Source organism: Centruroides vittatus, unplaced genomic scaffold (genome assembly GCF_030686945.1).
Source record: "Centruroides vittatus isolate TY-2023 unplaced genomic scaffold, ASM3068694v2 contig_1079, whole genome shotgun sequence".
Lineage (NCBI taxonomy): Eukaryota > Metazoa > Arthropoda > Arachnida > Scorpiones > Buthidae > Centruroides > Centruroides vittatus.
Window position 1 is genome coordinate 663,681 of NW_027120694.1, and position 22,763 is coordinate 686,443.

The following is a 22,763-nucleotide window of genomic DNA, read 5'->3' on the forward strand; positions in this document are numbered from 1 at the left end:
TATTAAATATTATTTTAATAGGAAAATTATCATTATCGTCATTTTTTTTATAGAACTTAAATGCTGAAACAGATTGTTGTCTAAAAATTAACTTTCAAAATGACATTGAAAGAATTTATATCCTGTGATTGGTTATCATTAATCATTGGAGATAATGATTAATATAATTTATAATAAAATTTTACTGTTAAGATATAGTATTAAAAATAACACTGAAAAGTAACTTTGTTTTAAATATCTTGTCTACTTTAAAGGAATGTGAAAGTTGAAATGTCGTAACTTTTACATAAAAGCAAAGCTTTTGATCTGTTATAGATGTTACTGTAAGAACAGGAAAAATTAGTTTTATTTACAGATTTAATAATTTATCATTTCAAAAAATATGACATTTATTATATATAAAATTTAGATGATTCATTTCAATTGTTAGAATTATGAAGGTGATTTTTGTTTGCTTATTAGTTTGAGTACCTTTTTCTTTGGATTACTTTACACTAAAATACAATTTGTTTAAAGCTTCCAAGTTTGTAAATAAAATTAATTCTTTAAAGATATGGATAAAACAGATTCATAAAATTTAAGTTCTATAATTTCTTAATGTTTTTTAGTTTTCTTCATAAATTTTAATTGCAAGAAATATAAAAAATTACTAACAGGCAGTCCTACTTAGGGCTGACTCTTTAAAATTCCAAATAACTCCAGAAGGCATAAGCATAAAGACAAGCTGTAAAAAGCTGAACTTACCTTATTTAATGTCAAACAAATTCTATTACAAAAAGTGTTAAGTGTCCTCCCCTAACATATGCATCAATGTAACAATACACTCCATATTTGCAAATGTCATCTGCAGCACATCTTTGTTGATGGCAGCAATTCCATGTTGAAGGTTTTCTTTCAGTTGTCCCATACTCTTGGGTTTGTTTGCTAAACCTTGCCTTTCAAATGTCCCCTAGAAAGAAATCCTTGTCGAGATGACCCTATCTCCAAAGAAACTGGATCTCTGCCTTACTGGCATGAGAGGTATGGCTACCCTTGATTCTCTATGGCTTGCATTCAAGTCTGCATGAAATAGCAAATAGTTTTAAGTTGTATTTCATGTTAAATGTACTTTTTGCAGGGTTTGTTGCAATTTTGTTAAAGGATCATTCTTGAGTAGGTCACCTTGTATAATTAATAAATCTGTAATATACAGAATACAGTTTAAGCAAATTTGGGTTTTTCCTTGTAAGTTTACATGAGCAACTAATACACTCATGCTCTGACTGTGCAACACATGATAATCTAATCTTAATCCTTTTTTATTATTAATAGTGTGAAATACTTTAAAATTTTTAACAAAACAAGAATTAAAATATATAATCTACATTGTGCATAGTGTATAGTGTTGAAAATGCTTCAGTGCGTTCTTACTAATTGAACCATATTTAATTCAAACCAATTTTTTGTTCTCTTTACAAAATATTTCAGCTGAAAACTTGGGTAATCATTAATTTGGATTAAGCATAGTAATTAATCCATTATTTTCTTTTGGGCTTTTTGGTATCTCCTAGTTGCTACCTTCAGCTACTTATGTTATTTTTCGACAAAGTCTCTGGCCATAAGTCAGTATTGGGAGAGGGCATGTACCAGTCCTGATATTGTGTATGCAACCACTTCCTTGCAGCACTGACATCTTCATCTAACTGGAATTTTATCTCACAAAGTCAGTTTTTCAAAGGACCAAAAAGGTAAAAATTTGATGGTGCTAAATCAGGACTGTATGGTGGATGCAACAATACTGTAAAACCCAGTTTCGTGATTGCCTCACGTGTCTCCAGACTTGTGTGTGACCTTGTGTTGTCATGCTGAAGAAGCAAGTTACACAGGTCCTTCTCATGTCTGACATGTTGGTAATGCATCTTTAGCCTTTTTAGCATGGTAACATAAAAACCTCTGAGTTAATGGTGGATCCTTTAGGAATGCTCTCCATCAAAATGACAGTGTGAATGTCCCAAAACACAGGATCATAACCTTTCCTGCTGACAGAATGACTTTTTTTTCTTCCATAATGAATGTGGATGATGCCATTCCAGTGATTGTTGCTTTGTTTTGGGTTCAAAGTGGTACACTCACATTTCATTTCCAGTGACGATGTGAGCTAAGAACTCTTCACCATAGACTCATAGTGTTGCAAGAGTTCTGATGCAATGGTTTTCCTTGCTACTGTTTGGTCCATCATGAACACACTTTAACGTATTCAAGTTAACAGATGATTTGGTGAACACTCCCAACAATAATGCACAAGCATCCTTTCAGCTGTTGGATTATCATTTCTTCTGGATCATTTCATCAACATGCTGCATCATGGCTGCCATGACAGCAGTGGCAGGATGACTGCTTCATGCCAAATCGCAGAGATTTACCATTCCTATTGTCGTTGACTTCAAATGTTTCATCTGACTGATGATGGTGCTTTGATTAACAGCTGTAGTCCTGTAAACACCACACAATTGTGAATGTTTCCAACAGTTTTCCATTCAACAATGAGGAATTCTATCACTGCACACTGCGTGGAACGTGCATTCTGACATTTGCCGTTTTTCAACAAAGCTGCAGTGGTCCTACCTGGTGGCAGGACTTGAAGTTTTCCACAATGTTAGCAAAAGCTTCCAGGTATGAGTCTTCAAAAGTGGAGCCATTTTGCAGTCTTTGTTTTCCAGATATTAATTATGGTGCATTACTTTTTGAACGACCTTTGTAGTTTAAAGATTTAAAAAGGGAAAAAAATACTAAAACCTGCCAAATGGAAAAATAATTTGTACATGTGATTCTGGTTTGCATAGTTTTTACTGTAGATATATTTATCTTTAGTCCTATTTAATTTTCTTTATGTATACTCGAGTTGTTTGAGTTTCTCACTAATCTGAACAACCCTATACATTAATTAATTTGGATTAGTGAGCATGTACTCTTATTCCATTTTAGAATTGTTGTTGTTATAAACTCATTTTGTTGGACTTATTTTTAAACTTCTATCTTTTTCATAGAGTATATATAACTATATTTTTATAAAATAGGCATGTTTGTTTAAAACTCAGACATGCCTACTTTGACATCATAAATTTTAAATTTCTTCCCTTCTAAATAATGTTGCATTGATATAAATAAATTATATTTGGAAGTTGCTAGGTTCTGAGATTATCATGTGTGTAATTGTTTTGAAAACAAATTTTTTTCCCTAGAGTGCTTTTCTCAGTATGTAGTTTGGTGTTATCTTGTAAAATAACATTTCAGTTGGCTATTGCAAGTCGGTTTTTAGTGATTGCAATTTTTACACACTGTTGATCACAATGCATGCTTGCATTAATTGTTTCTCCAGATTTTAAAGTTCAAAATGCATCACACCATAAATTTTCTACCATACACAGAAAAGTAGGGTTTTTGCACAAATATTTGGTTTTGGAATAGCTCCAGAATACTTTTTTTCTGGTTTTAGCCATCCAGTATTTAATCAGTTAAAAAGGATTTTGTTTAGTTAATAAAGAACTGTACATTGGTGAACATAAGGTCTAGTACATACCTTCCTACTTTTCAGACTAACAATTTTATGTAGATACTGTAGGAAAAGATGTACCAATCTTGCTAGTATAAGATAACCCAGGTCAAATAGTGCTTGGTTAACTTACTCTGTGGGATCTTAAAATGCTTATTGAATGTTGTTAGTCTTCACATCTTGGTGCATTATACAAATTACTGCTATTAAGTTTTGAAATTTGTTTGACATTGCTATTTTTGCACATCTAGTATGTTGTGATATACATTGTTCTGTTCTTTTTGGCAGTTCTTGCATTGTCTTTAAGAAATTGTATTTGTCATTTTTATGCATTATTATTATTGCTTGATCTTGGATGATCAAGGTGCATTTTTTTAAAACAGGATAACCTGATCTTTTTGAAATTTTTGTAAATAAGCAGTGTATTTGTGTGAAATACCTAACAGGCTTGAGGAAAATGAAGAGAGTTCAGTGTTAAATATGTATATTTAAAAAAATGGCAATGCTTTGATCTAAGTTTTTTACCATATATAGTTGTTTTGTAGAAGGTTGATATAATTCATTAAATTAAATCAATAACATTTTAAAAATTTTGTTTTACTTATAAGGATGATGATGTGTGTCAGCGAAAAGCAAAGAATTGAGAAAATTAGTAGTAATAAAATCTTTTCAGCTTTCTGAAGAGAGAGAAAATTGCTTTAAAATTTCGTACATTTCTAACATATTATTATTCTGTTTTTCTAATAGTGATCCTATCCTCTTTCATTGTGAAGTTGAATAAATGGTAGATTAGATACTTTTATAAAAGTCTTATTTTATCGAGAAACTTGTATATTCACCACTCTCTTTAATATACAAGTAATTGCTTTGATTAATTCAATAGTATTTGTTGTTGGTAGGCAGTTGTGTTCAAGATGTTTAAACCCTAACAATTTTGAAGGCTGCTAAGTAGCTTTCTAAGAAATCAGTACTGCCAAAACTGTCCTTGATTTTTCTTGTTTTTCTTTCTAATTTATTTGAAATTAATTTCAAATACTTTTATTTAGGTTTTGTTTATTAAATATTAGTGAAATATTAGTAAAATATTATTAAATATTATTTCTTACGAAAATATTTCGTAGAAAGCTTAAAATGTTAAAGTTCTTTGTCAGATTGAATTATCAGAAAATATTTTAATTAGAACAGTTTAATATTAAAAATGAATTGTTTGAATGGCATCATCAGTAATATTGTAAAAGAATAAAAAATTTAATTGAAAAAATATCAATTGAATTAAATGAAAATTTATATATTTACAGATAAAAACAATGCATTTTGAAATGATAAATGCTGAAAATAGATATGTTGTGCTGTTGTATATTATTTAACTGTCTGATTTATCACACGTCAAATGTATAATATAATGCAGTTTTAATAAATATTTTTATGTATTTTTCTCCACAAACTGACAGTTTCAAAACACATTATTACTACTGTATATTTAGTTAATTGTTATGTTGTAAAATAAATGTTTTAAAATTATTTGTCATCAGTGTACTTGAAAGGAAATTGTCTCAAAATGATTATTAAATTTAATTTATATTTAATCACTTGCCAAATTTTTGTAGTATATACAAAATTGAACTAGACCCTAGTTAATCCAGTGATGTAAGCAACACATCTTATCCACTGTTAAAGGTTTATAGCTTGCTTCACTGGTGAAATATGTATAGTATGCGTAGCTTGTACTGGTTATCTTTCATTGAAGATGATGATATATTAAAAAAGAAGTCACAAAAATTACAATTGAGTTTTTGGGGTGGTATTTATTAATGTTAATTGGAAAATGGATAATTTTGTATTCATAGATTTTGTTTCTTTATTATGAAAAAGGCTAGAATATCTAGGCCCTAAAAATCATATGCTATAATTTTTATAATTATTTGATTTTTACTACCTGGATCTTAGCCTGAATTATGACATATGGCTTGATGTGTTAAATGCACAGGCTTTGTTCTTACCATTTCTATTCTGTTTTGAATGGGAATAAATATTGTTATAAGAGTAAAGTTATTTATATATAAAAATGTTTTTTTTAAATCTAAAACAGAACATTGGGGAATAGAGTTCAAAATATCTTAGAGCACAATGTTACTTTACCAGCTCTTTATCTTATCAAGATGTTTAAACCCTAACAATTTTGATAGTAATAAGCACAGAGCCCAATGGTTAGAAATTGAAAGTTGAAATTTGATACACAATTCGGGTATGTTGTGAGAAGGCACACTAAGAAGGAATTTTTAGAAATCCCCCCCTGCGGGGAGAGGGTTAAGGATTTTCTGTTTCTACTGTACTATTTTAGATGCAGTTTTTGCATTTTTGTGGGAAATCGAGCATATTTAAAATCTCTCTAATTAGCCTTGGAAGAGGGGGACCTAATACTTGCACCCAGTAAAAAAATGTGTAAGATTGCCTATGTAAGATAATTTTTGTAGTTATATAAACTGAATTCTATAATATAATACAATAGCTAATTTTGTACTTCTAACCTTTCTAATCTTAATGTTTGTTCGTATTTTTTTTTTTTCCGGGCAGTGCTGGACTTACCTGCTACTATACCTGCTAAATTTTTGCCCTTTTTTTGATTTTTACATTTTAACACTTCAGGAGCCTAAAAATGTGAAAAATCAATTACAAAATTCTGGGTGTATGTCTGTGTGTCAATGTCTAATTTGAATTACATCTCAGGACTAGATGAACCAATAATTTTGAAACTTGACAGGATTATTTCTATATATGGATCATTAATGTCATTAAATTTTGGTGGTTAAAGGTCAGGTGGGGATATAGAGGAGGGTCATGTCATACCTTGAATGGTGTCAGACTTAATGAAAATTTTAATTGTTATTGGCATTTACAGTATTTTTAAACTCATCTCTACTGTCAAAATGAAGCATTTTACCATTTTATAATAATTAATAATAATATAAAAATTATTTTAAAAAAATCTCATAACAGATGGCATGCACACAATTTTAACTGTGATAGTGTTTTTAAAACTTATTTTTTTAAATAAAGAAATTTATCACAATTCAACAAAATTACACTTCTTAAGCTGTTGTTGTTGTTTACATTATATATCATAGTATAATTGAAAATTTTCAATTATACTTTCTTTATGGTTCACTTAACTTCCTTCAAGTGCCAGGAAAGTACAAGAACCCTTGCCAGCTTTTTAAAAATATGATACTGTATTAGATATATAGTTAGTTGGGTACAAATTTTATTCTAATATTCATTATTAAAATTTAATCATTAGAAAAAATATTAAATTTATATAAATAATTCTAGAGTTTCTAAATTTAATATTGTCATAGTAATCTATGCATTACACTTGTAAATGTATTAATTTTGAATGATTGACTTAAAGATACTAAATTTAGTATTTTTGTTTTAAATAGATAAAACTGAACTTGAAGCTGCTCAGCATTATCTGGAACAAGCTGCACAAAACAATTTGGTAAATATATTTTGTAAATTGATAGCCATTTAATGTTTCTAAAAATTTTACACAAATATACATATAAATTTATCAAAAGTTTTAGATATACTTATGTAAACTTGTGTTAAGTATAATGTTATTTTAAAACCTTTAATTTTATTCAGAATGTATACAAACATAAATATGATTCTGTAATCTATGTATTAATCACAACAAAGCATATCTAATGACAAACATTTTAAATAGATATATTAAAATGTAAATGTCTTAATATTGTAAAGATCTGTTTAATTATTGAAATTTAAATGTCATTTATAATTGAAATTTATATAATTAATAATTTTATTTTCGATTTTTTTTAACAAGCTTCTCGTCTACATATTAAATCTAATAGTCCATAGAAAATGTTTTCGTTTAAACATAAGATTATCTTCAAGTTTCAGAATTTGGATCTTGCAGTCTTAGAAAACAAGATGAAAAAATTAGATTTGAGTTTCATTTTAAGTCATCTAATAGTATATATTTTCACACATCTGCATTCTCATTTTAAATGCTTTTTTGATGTCTTTAAAGTTGTTATATATTAGAGTAGATGAAATAATTAAATAAGGTACCAAAATTTTCTGCACATGTATTTTAATCATCTTACATTGTTGTAATTGAGTCTTTATAGATGCTAAGTAGCAAATGCTTATACATTGTTTTGTAAAATTTTTACATAACATGTTTTTAAAAAAAGAACTGAAATACATGAAATGTCGAAATTAATAATTCATAATTGAATTTAGTATAGAAAAGAACAAAATTATAAGAAATATTAAAAAGGAAGATATTTTTATTTGAATTAATTTATAATAGGCTTAATAGATAATTTGAATAATTTTTTTATCAAATTATTTATATTCTTGTTTTTGTGTTTTTAAGTTGATTCTAAAAATTTTTATCAAGTATTTTAAACATGTAATACAAAATTATATATAAATATATATTTTTTTTTAAGCCTGAATTTCTGAAATCACTGTCAGATGTGTTGCAACATGCCGGTAACAGTCCAGTCGCTCGTATGGCTGCTGGGCTGCAACTTAAGAATTCCCTTACCTCCAAAGATGCTGAATTGCGAAATCAGAACCAGCAACGATGGTTGTCCTTTCCCGAAGATGTACGCTTGTATATAAAACAAAATGTATGTATTTAGAAGATTTGTTGATATTGTTAATGATACTTTGCTATTTTTTTAAAGTTTAATGTTCTTTACAGGTTTTAGCATCCTTGGGTACAGAAACAATTCGTCCTAGTTCTGCTGCACAATGTGTGGCATATATTGCAGTAGCAGAATTGCCAAATAGACAATGGCCCAATTTAATTCAAATTCTAACTCATAATGTTACAAATGTCAACAGTACTGAAATGATGAAGGAAGCAACTCTAGAAGCTGTTGGTTACATATGTCAAGATATTGTAAGTTTCCATTTATGTAATTTTTCTAGTGTTTTTGTTATATTAGATTTGATTTTATTTCTAAAATTATAAATCAAGAATAACATTTTTGAACCATAATTGAAATTACTTATGGAGTTTGTATCAAAGTAAAATATTAAAAATTTGTCATATTGGCATATTAACACTTGAATCTTTTTAATCTTATTTTATTCAAACATTTTTTTTGTAATTAATCTCTCAATTTATTTAATTAACCAGGTCCTAATTTATTTGATGATACAGCAATCTCAAGTTTGAAATATTTGAATTTAAATTTACTTTTGGAATATTTTAATTTTAAAACTTAATCTAATATTCTATTACTGTATTAGCAAGATAATCTGATAGACTTGTCCATTTTTAAATATTCAGTGTTATTCACTAGATATCATAACTAAATTTGAACACTAGTTAATAAAATGCATTAAATTCTCTAGGAAAAATGATAAAAATCATACTGAATTTAAATTTTACTTAAAATAAATCACTGGTTACAAGAATTTGAGGAACATTTCATATGGTTTTTTTACTTTGCTCATGAAGAAACTTTTGTAACTAGATTAAGGAAAATGAGTTTTTCAGTAGTAGAATTTTGTGCATAATAACATTTTGTTAATGATCTTTTCAATTTACAAAATTAAAAAAAAAGAAAAGATAATTACAATTTGTAAAGTATTAGCAATTTTGGAATTGAAAATAGAATCATTCATTTTATAGGATTTTTCTCCAACAAAAGTTAATCTTAAAAAATAATATACTACTATTTTTAAATTATTGTGGTAAAGAGAAACAGATGAATTTATTAAAAATATAAACAGATGAATTTATTAAAAAATATTATATTACAGATATATTACAGATGAATTTATTAAAAATATAAACAGTATAGTATAGTACTTAAATTAACAGACAGTAACATAGACTACATTAGTTTTATGAATACTGAACTATGTACAAAAATATTTTCAAAGAAGTTGCTTTAGAATCTGATATAAACTGGTGTTCAGATGATTCTATAGCACAGAAATTAGCAGCAGGAAGTATGTTAGTCAAATGTGCTCTAATGCATTCAACAAAGGAAAGGGATAGAATGTGGAGTTGCAGAGAATCATTGTTAGCACACAAGTATGGTATACCTAAATGAGTTGTAGATGGCATTATCAAGGTGGTAATAAGGAAACTAGAAGGCCCAAAGATAAGAAATTATTACAGTCATAGAGAAGTCAGTAGTGATGTTAGCAGCAAGATATATATCAGGAAGGCAAAGTATACACTGATTGAAAAGAAAACCTACAATTACATATATCCTGAAAAATGATAGACCAAATAAATGCTTTTGGTAGAGCAGGAATTTATGAAATCAAGGTTTATTAAATATAAAGACTATTATTATATAGGACCCACATCTAAATTAGTTAATAAAAGGATCAAAACATTTTACATCAGTAGCCTTGGAGCAGTGTATTAATGTAATATCACTTACAGATGGGTTTGGGAAGCTAATGTCAAGATAATTTGGAACAAGCTGATCCTTCTACATCAGTTCCTTTTTCATAACATACCTAGATATTTCCAAGGATTCCATGGCACACCACAGGAAAAAATATACAAAAGATATAGCAGTTACAAAGTATTGTATATGTCAAAAAGTCTGATTTACTATTTTTTTTCACTTGTGATATGAAAATATTTGATATTAGTTTATAATTGATTTTCTTCTTATTTTGATTTTATTTTCTTAACGACCTGGAAACCACCTTGGATAAAGTCTCATATTCCTAGTATAAAAAGCATGTGATTGGGTATCGTGTTTGTAGTTCCATACAACAGACATTATCAAACCGTCACTTTGCAAAAATGACAGTGACATGTGACCCACCTAATTTACATGTGCAATAGATGCTGTGAAATATGACTGCAAAAAGTTTGAAGTTTGTTAGAATTCCTTCTGTCATAGACATCAGTGGCAATAAACAGGCACATCATTGTCCCTTTTGAATCATATATTTATCATATTCATGAGCCCATCATAATCTATTATATATATATATATATATAAATTAAGTATAGTCAAGTATGTATTATCATGTCATATTTGATATATGTTACAAATATTTGTATTTTATTATTAAGACTTACATAGTATGGCCTACATAACTACTATAAATTATAACAAGAATGTCTTCTAATGAAAAGAAATTGTTAACAGAAAAAATATCTGAGAATGAAGATACTAATTTATCGAAATGAAAGATTATTGGTCTCTTTTTAATTCTTTTTTCCATTTGATAATGAAAGGCATTTTCTTTTTTTACTTATTTTCAGGTAAACACGTGTAAGTTTGAAAATAAATTCAGCTATCATATCATTTTCAACAAATAAAAAGACAAATTTTGAATACTAGCATATAGTATTATTAGAACTTCATATAGTAAATATTTGGAGTATGTTAAGATGTGAAAATTGAAGATAATACAAAAGATAACTTTCCTAATATCAAAATAAAAGTTTGTTTACTGAAATTTAGATTTAAAAATTTATTTGAATCACAATTTAATATATGAAATGTTGTATTAAAAAGTCTTATTCAAAATTAGCACTAATAAATTTTATATTTGCAGGAGCCAGATGTATTGGCCACACAATCAAATGATATCTTAACAGCTATCGTACATGGGATGCGTAAAGATGAGCCAAGTGACCATGTCAAATTAGCTGCAACAAATGCATTGTTGAATTCTCTTGAATTTACTAAAGCAAATTTTGAAAAAGACTCTGAAAGACATTTTATTATGCAAGTTGTCTGTGAAGCTACTCAATCAAATCATACACAGGTGATTGTTAATAACTGAAATTTAGTTGCTTGAATGTCTCTTACAATATTATATATAGTAAAATGTTCTTGTAATTAACAGGTTAGAGTTGCTGCCTTACAATGTTTAGTGAAGATCATGTCTCTATATTATCAGTACATGGAAGACTATATGGGCCCAGCTCTTTTTGCTGTAAGTAATTTATTGTATTTTATTGAATATTTTAAAATTTTTCAAAATGAATTCTAAACCATAGCAAATTTTCAGATCACCATGGAAGCTATGAAGAGTGAAATAGATGAAGTTGCTTTACAGGGTATTGAATTTTGGTCTAATGTTTGTGATGAAGAAGTAGATCTGTCAATTGAAGCATCTGAGGTAATGCTATGCTAAAGTGTTTAAGATGAACTGAGGTTTGTTTGTGTATTCAGTTTAGATATATTTTGGTATATCTAGGTTTAACACATTTTAAGTGTCAATAGTCATTGCAATTTTTCCTTTCCCTATCTCAATAATTAGGTAAGACTTAAAACATGAATATTTCACTATACACACAAATGATTAAAATCATACTGTGAAATAATATCTAAGTTAAAAAAAAAACTTCAAGAATTTTAATCCTGTTTAACCTTGGTAAATTTAGAAGCATTTGTTAGACAGCTGTCATTGAGAACACTAAAATCATTCATATAATGTGGATGTTAAAATTTGTTAGCAAATGAGTATGATTTAGAAACCATTCAACGTCTTAATAAGAGAATAAGAAACTAAGAACAGTTATCCAAGATATTAACTATTGAATTAATCATAAAAATGAAATTTAATATTTAAGAATTTAAAAATATAACTGATATAATTGTGAAGATGCTTAGTAATATAAGCTTGATACATTCATTTTTACTAAGGATATTGAATTTAATTAATATGCAGTAAATATAGTAATAAATATGTATAACTTTTCTTTATTATAAATTATATAAAGTGTAGTGTCTTTAATAATTTAGTATTTTATTAATTGATGGAAATAGAATGTAGAAATGGAAAAAACATTGTTACACTGTATTTTTTATTGTGAAGTGTACATTTGAATTTTATTTAGATAGATTTTAATAAGAATTTTTTTTATTTGTAGGCTGTAGAACAAGGAAGGCCACCTACTCGTACTTCTAGATTTTATGCAAAAGGAGCTCTTCAGTATTTAGTTCCAATTTTAATGCAAACTTTGACGAAGCAGGTAATGAACTCAGTATCCATTTAATGTACTAAATATATATTCACACTATTCAGATTTCTGGGTTATGCAGCAGTATTTCTGAACTGTTGGTCACACATGCATCATTATGAAGAAAGTCAGTTTTTTAAAATTATATTCAATAATAAACTTGATCAAAACAGCATCCTTCATGATGTCTAAATTAGATGTTTTATTAACCTATTAGATGTAGTTCTAAAAAGTTTGGGAAAATACTACTAATGTTATATGTATTCTACAGTAATTACAATCATGAAGAATATTAAACTAAATAATTAACTCCAGACTGACAGTAATACTGAAATTTGCATTGTTAAATTTATTTTTTGGTTGTTAGACAAAAAATAATTGTCAGGAAACTTTACATTGAACATAATCTCAGTTTTGTGATTTGTTGTTTATATATTTTTAAGAAATATTTTCTATTTTATATTTTAAGTTTTCTTTTGACTTGTTAATAAATTTTGTAGATTCAATTTGCTTACAGTTAAATATTTTATCTGTAATTATAGGAATGCCAATCTTGATTTAATTTCATTAAGGTTTGTTTCAAAAATTAACTGATTGATGAATTTTGATCATAGGTCATGTTTGTTGAACTAAAACTTAGTCATTTAGTTGCCTTTCCTTGTATCTTTTAAATATTTTGTGTTAAATATTAAAAGTTTGTGAAATTAAACCTTTAAGCAATTTCAAGGTATAAAGGAATCAATTTCAAATTATTGAATTTATATTTTCTGATTTCCATTTGAGTCAATGTAAGTTTTTTAACAGAGGTGTAACATTTCCAACTCCCAGCTATTAATAAAGAATATCAACTCCCTTTTATTTGTTCCATAGTTATTCATGCTATTAGTTATTTTCCAAAAATATAATAAAAGAATACAATAAGTGAAATGAGAGGACAATTAAAGTAGATCATCAATAGAATAAAAAGACACAAGTAAAGCTAAAACAACTGTTGTATAACATCGGGCTATATGTTGGCAATAATAATTAAGTTACTGATAAATTTGACCCTGGACGGAGGCATTAGGTGTCATCTCATATTAAATAATAATTGTAATTTAATTAAATAATTCTAGATTAAACTGAAAGAAAGAATTGGCCTGGAGCGGGACTTGAACTGCAACTCGTGCTTGTTGTGCAGATGCATTGCCAATTACTCTACCTGGACCTCTAGTCCAATCTCCTCTTCCTATATATTTAACATTACCAACGATGGTTATATCATAATGCTTATTTATTATGCTTATATGCACTTATCTAGAATTACTGTACATAACAAAGTACATACAGTAACTCTAGATTACTATTTAAATGTTGCCTGTGTCATTACAATCAAATATTTTTCTGCAGACTGAACATTTTTTTGTGGATGAGCAGTTAAAAAACTCTGCTATAGATTGTATAATGTAAAGAATTTAATACTACAACAGTCGTTAATAACTAGTAATTCAAAGTAGTTATTGATGAAAACATTACACATCAAGGAGCCATTATAATTGAATGAAACTTTATTAATGCAAATGTAATGATAATGGTAATAAGTAATTACATTATCATAGTAAAGGAACAATTTCCTGTAGAACAATGTTTAATTTAAAGGAACCTTTAGTATCTGCTAGGATGACCTCTTGCCTGGATACAGATGGGGATAAGATGGTACAAGGAGGTATACATACACTAGTCATCTTACAACAAATTTGTAACTGCTGCTCCAGATCCCTCACTTGTAGATGGTTCACATTTGCATGCCATGTATGAGTGAATGTGGGCAACTCATCTGGAGACATGCAGACAAAAGAAGTGTGATAATGTAGAGACATACTTGGAAATCCTAACTGTGTGCTGTTGAGAATTTTCTTGACAGAAAACCCATGCCACGAAAGGTGACATATGAGTGTGCAGGATTTCCGGAATATACTGTTGTGCCATCAATGTCTCTTACACCACTGTTAGGGGTTACAAACTTATGAGAGAGCTCTCCAGACTAGCACACTAGCAGGGGGACTAATGTGTTGCTCAATAGTAGACAGGATTGAAGTGCTTGCAAAGGTTCTCTATTCTAATACAACGATCATTTGTTTTCAAACAGAACCAGAATTCATTGCTAAAAACAATGTGCTGCCAGTCTGTAGTAGTACATGTTTTTCTGTTGCACCATTTCAAACAAAGTGGACAGTATAGGAGTACTAATTTCAGAATGTATAGTAGTTGCTGTACACGAAAATTACCTCTGCTAGTCACCTGCCAATGTTTATGGGAAGAAACAAGATTCTGTAGTGAGGCCTCCACCTGCCTCTAGATGGACAAAAATGTAATTGCAGCTGTTTGTGCTTGTCATGATCAGACAGTCATTGTTCTTGATAGTGTCCAGATCTTGTCTACTGTGTGTGCCTTAACATATCCACTGCCTTGAGAACCTCTTCAGGGGCCAGAATGGCCCAGAAATTTGTCAAAATGACCACCTTGCTTTCAGTACAATGTGACTTTTTTTTAATATTTGGAAAGTTCATGAACTGTGTAATGTCTTTGCATCATAAATGTATGCCTAGTGTTTGAAGAGCTGAACAACAAAATTTTGAACACAGTGGGCCTTTTTATAGGCTATTGGGTGGCAATTTTAAAGCCCTGTGATCTGGCAAGCTTGTAATTATTTATATACTTGTCTGAGATATAGCTGTGTGTTGAGTTTTGCAATACTCAGATGGTTTTATCTGGGTATATCACTGTCAGTGAGTGTAGTAATGGAAATGTTTAAATTGTTGACCACCCAAAGAAATAAGTACTTAAACACATGCATTATTTTTTACATTATGATTTTGATCCATTTAATAGTAATCTGAATAGTTTTTGGTAATAGCAATTTACTGAAATTTGTTTTATCTTCTAATAGATCTTTTATCTTTAATTTTAATTGTCTTTATTCTTATAATATAGTTATCAAGTAAATTTCAATTGTACTGTACATAGGATAAATTGTCTTAAATCATAACAAATTAGACATTGATAGTATAATTTTCTTGTTTGGTTTTTAATCTAGATGTAATTTTGGCTGTTGGAAATGCCTTGGTCATTATAACTTTGGGAAAAGACATTCCAATAGTCAGAAGTACGTTTAAAAAAGATTGAATGATATATCATTAGATATAAACATTTATGTTTGTCTGTATATCTAACTAAACAAACCACTTTTTATCATAAAATTGAACTGTAATATGGTTGCTGTTTATTGGTTCTTGTATGTGAATGTCTATTTAATCCAAAACTATGTTTGGTAGACTATCTTACAGGATTATGGTTAGAAACATTCAAAAAATTGGATTACGTATGCATTTCGGATTGGTTTATGGGGTTGGGAATGTAAACTAACCTGAAATGTATATGTAATCCAGTTTTTTTAAAAATAAAGATGTTTCTAACCGTAATCCTGTAAGATAGTCTACCAAACATAGTTTTGGATTAAAGAGATATTCACATAAAAGATAAAATTGAACATTTGTTGCTATGATAGTGTTTGTACAGCAAACGGTTGCAGGTTCAATCCTTTATACCGCATTTCAGTAAACTTTGAATTTATATTCAGTTTGATACTAAGATAACATTTCCCCCCCCTCTTTGGGAAAAGTTTTTTTTTCAAGGGTAAGTGAATTGAAACTCATTTATTATGGGAATCAAGATGAATCTCTAGAGATGCTGTTTGGAGACAGGTTTTTATGAACTTCAAACCATTTCAGATTGTGGGTTATTGTGATAAAAAACACAATAACCTACAGTCGGCTTACTGAAAGATGCAACAACAATCAAAGCATCATAGCAGATTTGATGGTTTACAGCCAACTTTTTGTAGTCATGACACATTGCTACAGCAACGAGAGTATAAAAATTTAAATTTGAGATTTTGAGCAACAGATAAAATTATTAGGAGGAAAAGTTTTATGAAAAACATGATAAAAGAAAATAACTTGATATTTTTAAGCAAAAATCAATTTTTTATTTCTTTTCTAGTTAATTTCCATAGCCAGTTTTTAATATACTTTATTTTTAGTTAAAGAAGTAAAAATCATTAAATTTTAAAAATATACAGAATATTTTCAACTTTTTCTTTAAGAAAAAATTGTAAACTTCATATATACTTGAATTGTATTAATTTTAGGAAGAACATGACGATGAAGATGATTGGAATCCATGCAAAGCTGCGGGGGTATGTTTAATGCTCATGGCGACTTGCTGTGAAGATGACATTGTTCCACATGTATTGCCTTTTGTAGAAGATAATATCAAACATCCAGATTGGCGTTACAGAGATGCTGCAGTTATGGCATTTGGTAAGCTTTATTTTTTAAATTTTAAATCTTAAAAGTGAATGCTTAATCATATTTATATAAAACTCTTAATTTTTTTAGGTTCTGTTCTGGAAGGTCCTGATCCAAATAACTTGAAACCAATTGTAGAGAAAGCTATGCCAATGCTGATAGAACTGATGTCTGACCAGAGTGTTGTCGTGAGAGACACTGTGGCATGGACAATAGGCAGAGTGTGTGAATTAATACCAGATGCAGTCATTAATGAAAATTATCTAAAACCTTTATTGGAAGCTTTGGTAAAAGGATTAAGTGCCGAGCCTCGTGTGGCAACAAATGTTTGCTGGGTGAGTGATATATTATAAGCAGGATTTGGAAGATAAGAAATTGAGAATTTACTTAAGAAAATGATTGTACTGCAGGCATTTAATAGTCTAGCTGAAGCAGCGTTTGAAGCAGCAGAAGTACCTGAAGAAGGTGCAGAACCCAAAACCTATTGTTTATCAGAATACTTTGAAGTTATTGTCCAGAAACTTTTAGAAACAACAGAAAGGTAAACTGTATGTTTACAATAATTTCTGACATCAACAAATATAACTTGATATGTAATTGGAATAATAAATTTTATAAAAAGGCCTGATGGTAACATAGCAAATCTAAGAGGAGCTGCCTATGAGGCCCTTATGGAATTAGTGAAAAATAGTCCAAGAGATTGCTACAGTTGGGTTCAAAAAACAACAATGATTATTTTAGAAAGGCTGCAACACGTTCTTGCCCTGGAAGGACACATTCAGAGTACTTCAGATCGTGCTCAGTATAATGATTTGCAGTCATTATTGTGTGCCACTCTTCAGGTTAGTATTTTATTACTGTAAGATTATTCTTGGAAAGTGTAAATTGCTGTGATGAAACTGATGTAATAAACTTTCAATTTTTAATAATTTCATATAGAGTGTTTTGAGGAAAATGACTTCTGAAGATGCACCTAAAATATCAGATGCTATAATGACTGCTTTGCTACAGATGTTTAATTCCACTAGTTGTAAATCAGGCGGTGTACAAGAAGATGCACTTATGGCTGTGTCTACGTTAGTTGAAGGTGAGATACAATATTTGATATCTTCATACTTGCATTAGGTATACACATACCACTATGACATACACTTAATGACTTTCCTGTACATTGCATTTATTCAGAAAAGTCCAAATTAATAGATTTTGACCAAATTCTCACTAGTTTGTTAATTAAGATGTTCTTTGTTTAGGATTAATAAATTTTCTGGAAAATTCTCTACATACTATATACAGTATATAGTTACAAAACTCTACACATTTCTTGCCAAAAACTTCCAGTTATACTTGTTTGTCTTTCTTGTTTTTTATGTAAATTCAAGAACTATCTTTTCAGAAGCCAATACTGGCAGCTCTTGTTTTCTCTTCTGTGGTGTCTTCTTCAATTTGAGGTAATGTGAATGCTGAAATGAAAGATATGTGAAGAATAAATGAAGATTGTTCAGTTTTTGTAATATTAATTCAAATTCCAATGGCATTTTTCTCTAGTAGCCAAGTAGATGAAACCACTAATAGCTGGTAGTTGGTTACAGATTTGCACCTTGCCAACAGGGTGACCATTGAAGTTTTTAGTTTTCTTTTCATGCATAACACTTAGAGGCCACTTTTCTATAGAAAATCCTTCCAGGAGGCACCCTGTCTTTGTGGATTGCCTATGGGTTGCATTGCCTTATTTCATCCATCTATCCAAATGATCAAATGCGAGTGTAGTGATACAAAGTGTTTCAGTAAAAAGTGAAGTTAGCCAAAAAAATTGTGGAATAAATCTTTTTCTCAGATGTAATCGACTTTGTTAATTATGACAATTTCCATTGAATCGGCTGGAAGTACTTTAAAAAGGACAAAAAGTTAATGTAAATAGAAAAAGATTGGAATCTGCAGAAAAATTCATTAATTAGGCATAAGCCTCATTTATTATAATTGAATATATTGTTAGAATTTGTTTAATGTTTATGAAATTAGCAATTTTTAAATAGTAAAGTTAAAATACACTATAAAAACTTTACTAATCAAATGCTAATTGCAGTTTGTCATTAACTTTGAGTAAATAGGAACAACTGCTGCTTTTGTGGATGAGCATGATTTATAGTCATGCTCACCCACAAGCCAATGATCAGTAATGTGAATGCAAGCAGTTTGGATAACATGTATTTATTAATTTGAAGGATATTTTGGTAGGAAGGAAAAGGTGATGATTTTCTCATATTTAATGTCACCATGTCTTCATTGTGAAATTTTTTTGGAGAGGCAAATAGCTTTGTGGCAAACATCTCAATTTCTAAAATTTATTTAAACTGGAGTATAAATACAACCAAACATATGCATTGAGAAAACAAATATATGGTAATGATCTTTGTCACTGATTTGTGTTTGAGGAGGTTAGAAGGAACTTTCAGAAACCAAAAACAACCATGTTAATAATTTTTTGATGATGATGATCAAGAATTTCTTTGCTAGATCAGACTGTGAATAAGTAGTTAACAAATACCAGTGAGTACTAGTGTGCATGTAGCATTTCCAGGAGATAACTTTAAGTAACAGTAGAGAGATTGCGGCTGGCATTTTCATTGTGAAAACGTGTACGTCAAACATTCAGTGCTGCTTTCCTGCAAGCCTAAAGTCTGACAATGGCATTTGGAACATCGGTGGAATCATGCTCGATATTTCAAATGCCATTTGTCAAACTTCTAGGATTACGGAAAGGCGGCACTGAACATCTGGCATACACGTCTTCGTGGTGAAAATGTCAGCCGCAACCTCTCTAATAAAAGGTTTTTTTGGTGATTTTCTTTAAATTTTCACTCTTCAGTTTTTAAACCTAGAATCTTAGTGTCCAGAATTCTAATATTAATTAACAAACTGTAGAATTATAAATGCCATTATGTATATCTAGCATAATGATACACATTTTAGAAGCTTGGTAGATTGAAATGTATGCATGTGTGTAATTTTAATGTGTGCTGTGTGGAATCTCAATATTGCAAAACATTTTTAAATGGCAGAAACAAACATGGAAATTATTTGATGATGCAAAATTTTAACAAAACTTCCAATAGACAAAACAAAATTGTAACCTTGAACATTGCAAATTTTTTTCTTTAAATGTCATCCGAACACTAAAATTCTAAGTTTAAAAATTAAATTATCAGAGTAAGAAAATTTAAAAGAAAATTGCATATCAATCAGAGAAATCTTTTAATCATTTTTACAGATTGCTTTTATTTTATACCAGTTGACAATAACACTGGTTTCAAATTTTCCTCAAAATATCTTCTTTCCACAAGGTGTTAGAATATGCATTTTGCATTTATAAAAAAATATTCATGTGAAAGAATTAGCAAATTTGGTATAACATTTAAACTTGGAGATGAATGATGATGAGTCAGTGTATATTGTAAAGATGCTAACTATTGATGCCCTTAAACAATTGAAGAGTATTGCAAAATGGACTCTAACTAGGAGCAAAGTGACTGTAGGGAGGAGTTTCAATGATGCTTTCACACTTTATTATGAAATTCTCAGGAAGAGGTAAAGAAAGGTGCCGCAAATAACTTTTAGATTTATATTTTATGAAGGCGCGTGATCCTCGACTCACACTGTCATAGCAGAACCGAAGTTGTGGTCGATGGCACAACTTCGGTTCTGCTATGATAGTGTGGGTCGATATGAGATCAATGCAGAGCAGAAGTAGTGTAAAAATTGCATTGTTGAGTTTATAACTTATTTATCCAACTTCTGTGTTGTTGTTAATTTGAATTAGTAAAAATTTAATTGTTGTTGTTAAAATGGATACATATTTTTTCTAAGTGTCTAGAATGCATCACTGTTTATTCCATAATAAAATGGATCTATTTTGTGCTGATTTTGTTTACTCTGCTTCCTCTAGGAACATGTCACCACTGTAAAATGAGGAAGTGGCTAAAATTTTGATGCATAGTTTGCATATTGTGATTATATTTGCATTTTTATTGCCAATTTTTAAAATTTGAATGTTTAGTTTTTCTACTCATTTGATCTGATTTGAATAGTAATCTATTGTGCATTAGTCTGATTGAAACGATGTAATTAGGTAGATTTTTAATTCAAGAAATGATGATTAAATAAATTTTCCTGTTTAATAATTAATGTTTTAGAACATTTCAACCAAGCACATTCAGCACATTAAAGTAAATTTATTATTTTACTACTTCTGCCAAAAGTGGTTATAAACATTCGATATTTAAATATCAGTTGTTTATAGCTTTATTGTATCTATAATTTGGCCTCTGACGTGTTTAAATTCATCCCCCACTTGCGAGAATAACTTTGCATAAATGAGAATACACACTGCAGATAACTTTGCACAAATAGAATACACACACACACACACACAATTATATATATATATATATATATAATTGTGTGTTGCTTTAACTCTTTGTGGTTTTGTGCAAAGTTGGAGGAATACATTAACAGTGTGTGGTGAAAAATTGAACATTTTTAAATTCTGGATCTGGAGGAACAGCACTGCCAATTTTACTAAAATTTTGTTTAGTGCACAAAACTACAGAATTAGTGTCATAATGTAATAAATTTTTTTTATGATGATGAATTTGCTTTTTATAAAACAAATCAATAAGTAATTTTCTGTCTTCCGATCATTATTTTCAGTGCTTGGTGATAAGTTCCTAAAGTATATGGATGCTTTTAGGCCATTTTTGGCTTTGGGATTGAAGAATCATGCCGAATATCAGGTGAGTTACTTTATACGTTACTCGAGAGCATAACTGGCCAAAGTCTCGATTTTGAACTTTTTGCCTCGATTTTTTTTTATTTAGGTGTGCACTGCCGCCGTGGGTCTGACGGGCGACATCTGCAGGGCTTTGGGCCCCGTGGTGTTACCGTACTGTGATGACGTGATGACCATGCTCTTAGAAAACTTAGGGGTGAGTAGTGCGTTTCATATTTCGAGGGCTCCGGAATGTATTTTCAGATGCTGATTTACTTTAATTTACAGAATAACACAGTGCATCGATCGGTCAAACCTCAGATTCTCTCGGTTTTTGGAGATATTGCCTTAGCAATTGGTACGGAATTTAAGAAATATTTAGACATCGTGCTTCAGACGTTGATGCAGGCTTCGCAGGCTCAAGTTGACAAGGTAATGCTTTAAATGTAGAAGATAATTTTGTAACCTTTCAATGATTTGTATATTTAAATATAAATTTCACTTGTAGTCCGACTACGACATGGTGGACTATTTGAACGATTTGAGGGAAGGTTGTTTAGAAGCATACACAGGAATAGTCCAGGGACTGAAAGGAGATCAAAACACTCCCACTCGTAAGTCTAAATAAAAGGAAAGTTTGTCGAATTTGTTTTTGTTGGGTCGGACAGTAACGTTAACATTTTTTCAGCCGACGTACAACTCGTCCAACCTCACGTACCTTACGTAGTCCAGTTTATCACCCACATTGCTCAGGATCCCGATCATTCCGACACAAACATCGCCGCGTGTGCAGGTCTCATCGGGTATGATTTTTTTCAGAAAATTACACAAAGTTATCTCGTTTTTAAAAAAATTCATATCTACAAAAATAACTTTTACAGTGATTTATGCTCTGCATTCGGTTCCAATATGCTCCAGCTTTTGGATAACGAATTGATTAGCGATCTGTTATCCAAAGGACGGCGTTCCAAGGTTGCAAAAACAAAAACATTAGCCACTTGGGCAACAAAAGAAATTAGAAAACTCAAAAGTGCAGCATCTTCATGGTACGTTGTTTCAGAAGCTCCAGGAGCCGTTGGAGGCGGTTTCCAAAACGCTTGAAATCTCTTTCTCTCTCTC

General features: G+C 29.8%; 1 protein-coding gene across 1 annotated transcript in view; it reads left to right on the forward strand.

The window, feature by feature from the left end:
- Positions 1 to 22,763, forward strand: part of Fs(2)Ket (Importin subunit beta Fs(2)Ket) — a 59,219-nt gene that overhangs the window by 35,144 nt on the left and 1,312 nt on the right. The window contains exons 2-19 of the mRNA XM_067269545.1: positions 6,973 to 7,031; positions 8,014 to 8,196; positions 8,271 to 8,471; positions 11,114 to 11,326; positions 11,408 to 11,497; positions 11,573 to 11,683; positions 12,438 to 12,539; positions 16,717 to 16,888; positions 16,967 to 17,211; positions 17,287 to 17,417; positions 17,499 to 17,718; positions 17,816 to 17,963; positions 21,587 to 21,669; positions 21,754 to 21,861; positions 21,933 to 22,076; positions 22,153 to 22,258; positions 22,333 to 22,447; positions 22,526 to 22,690. Coding sequence (XP_067125646.1) covers positions 6,973 to 7,031; positions 8,014 to 8,196; positions 8,271 to 8,471; positions 11,114 to 11,326; positions 11,408 to 11,497; positions 11,573 to 11,683; positions 12,438 to 12,539; positions 16,717 to 16,888; positions 16,967 to 17,211; positions 17,287 to 17,417; positions 17,499 to 17,718; positions 17,816 to 17,963; positions 21,587 to 21,669; positions 21,754 to 21,861; positions 21,933 to 22,076; positions 22,153 to 22,258; positions 22,333 to 22,447; positions 22,526 to 22,690 — 2,596 coding nt within the window. The remainder of the gene's footprint in view (positions 1 to 6,972; positions 7,032 to 8,013; positions 8,197 to 8,270; positions 8,472 to 11,113; positions 11,327 to 11,407; positions 11,498 to 11,572; positions 11,684 to 12,437; positions 12,540 to 16,716; positions 16,889 to 16,966; positions 17,212 to 17,286; positions 17,418 to 17,498; positions 17,719 to 17,815; positions 17,964 to 21,586; positions 21,670 to 21,753; positions 21,862 to 21,932; positions 22,077 to 22,152; positions 22,259 to 22,332; positions 22,448 to 22,525; positions 22,691 to 22,763) is intronic.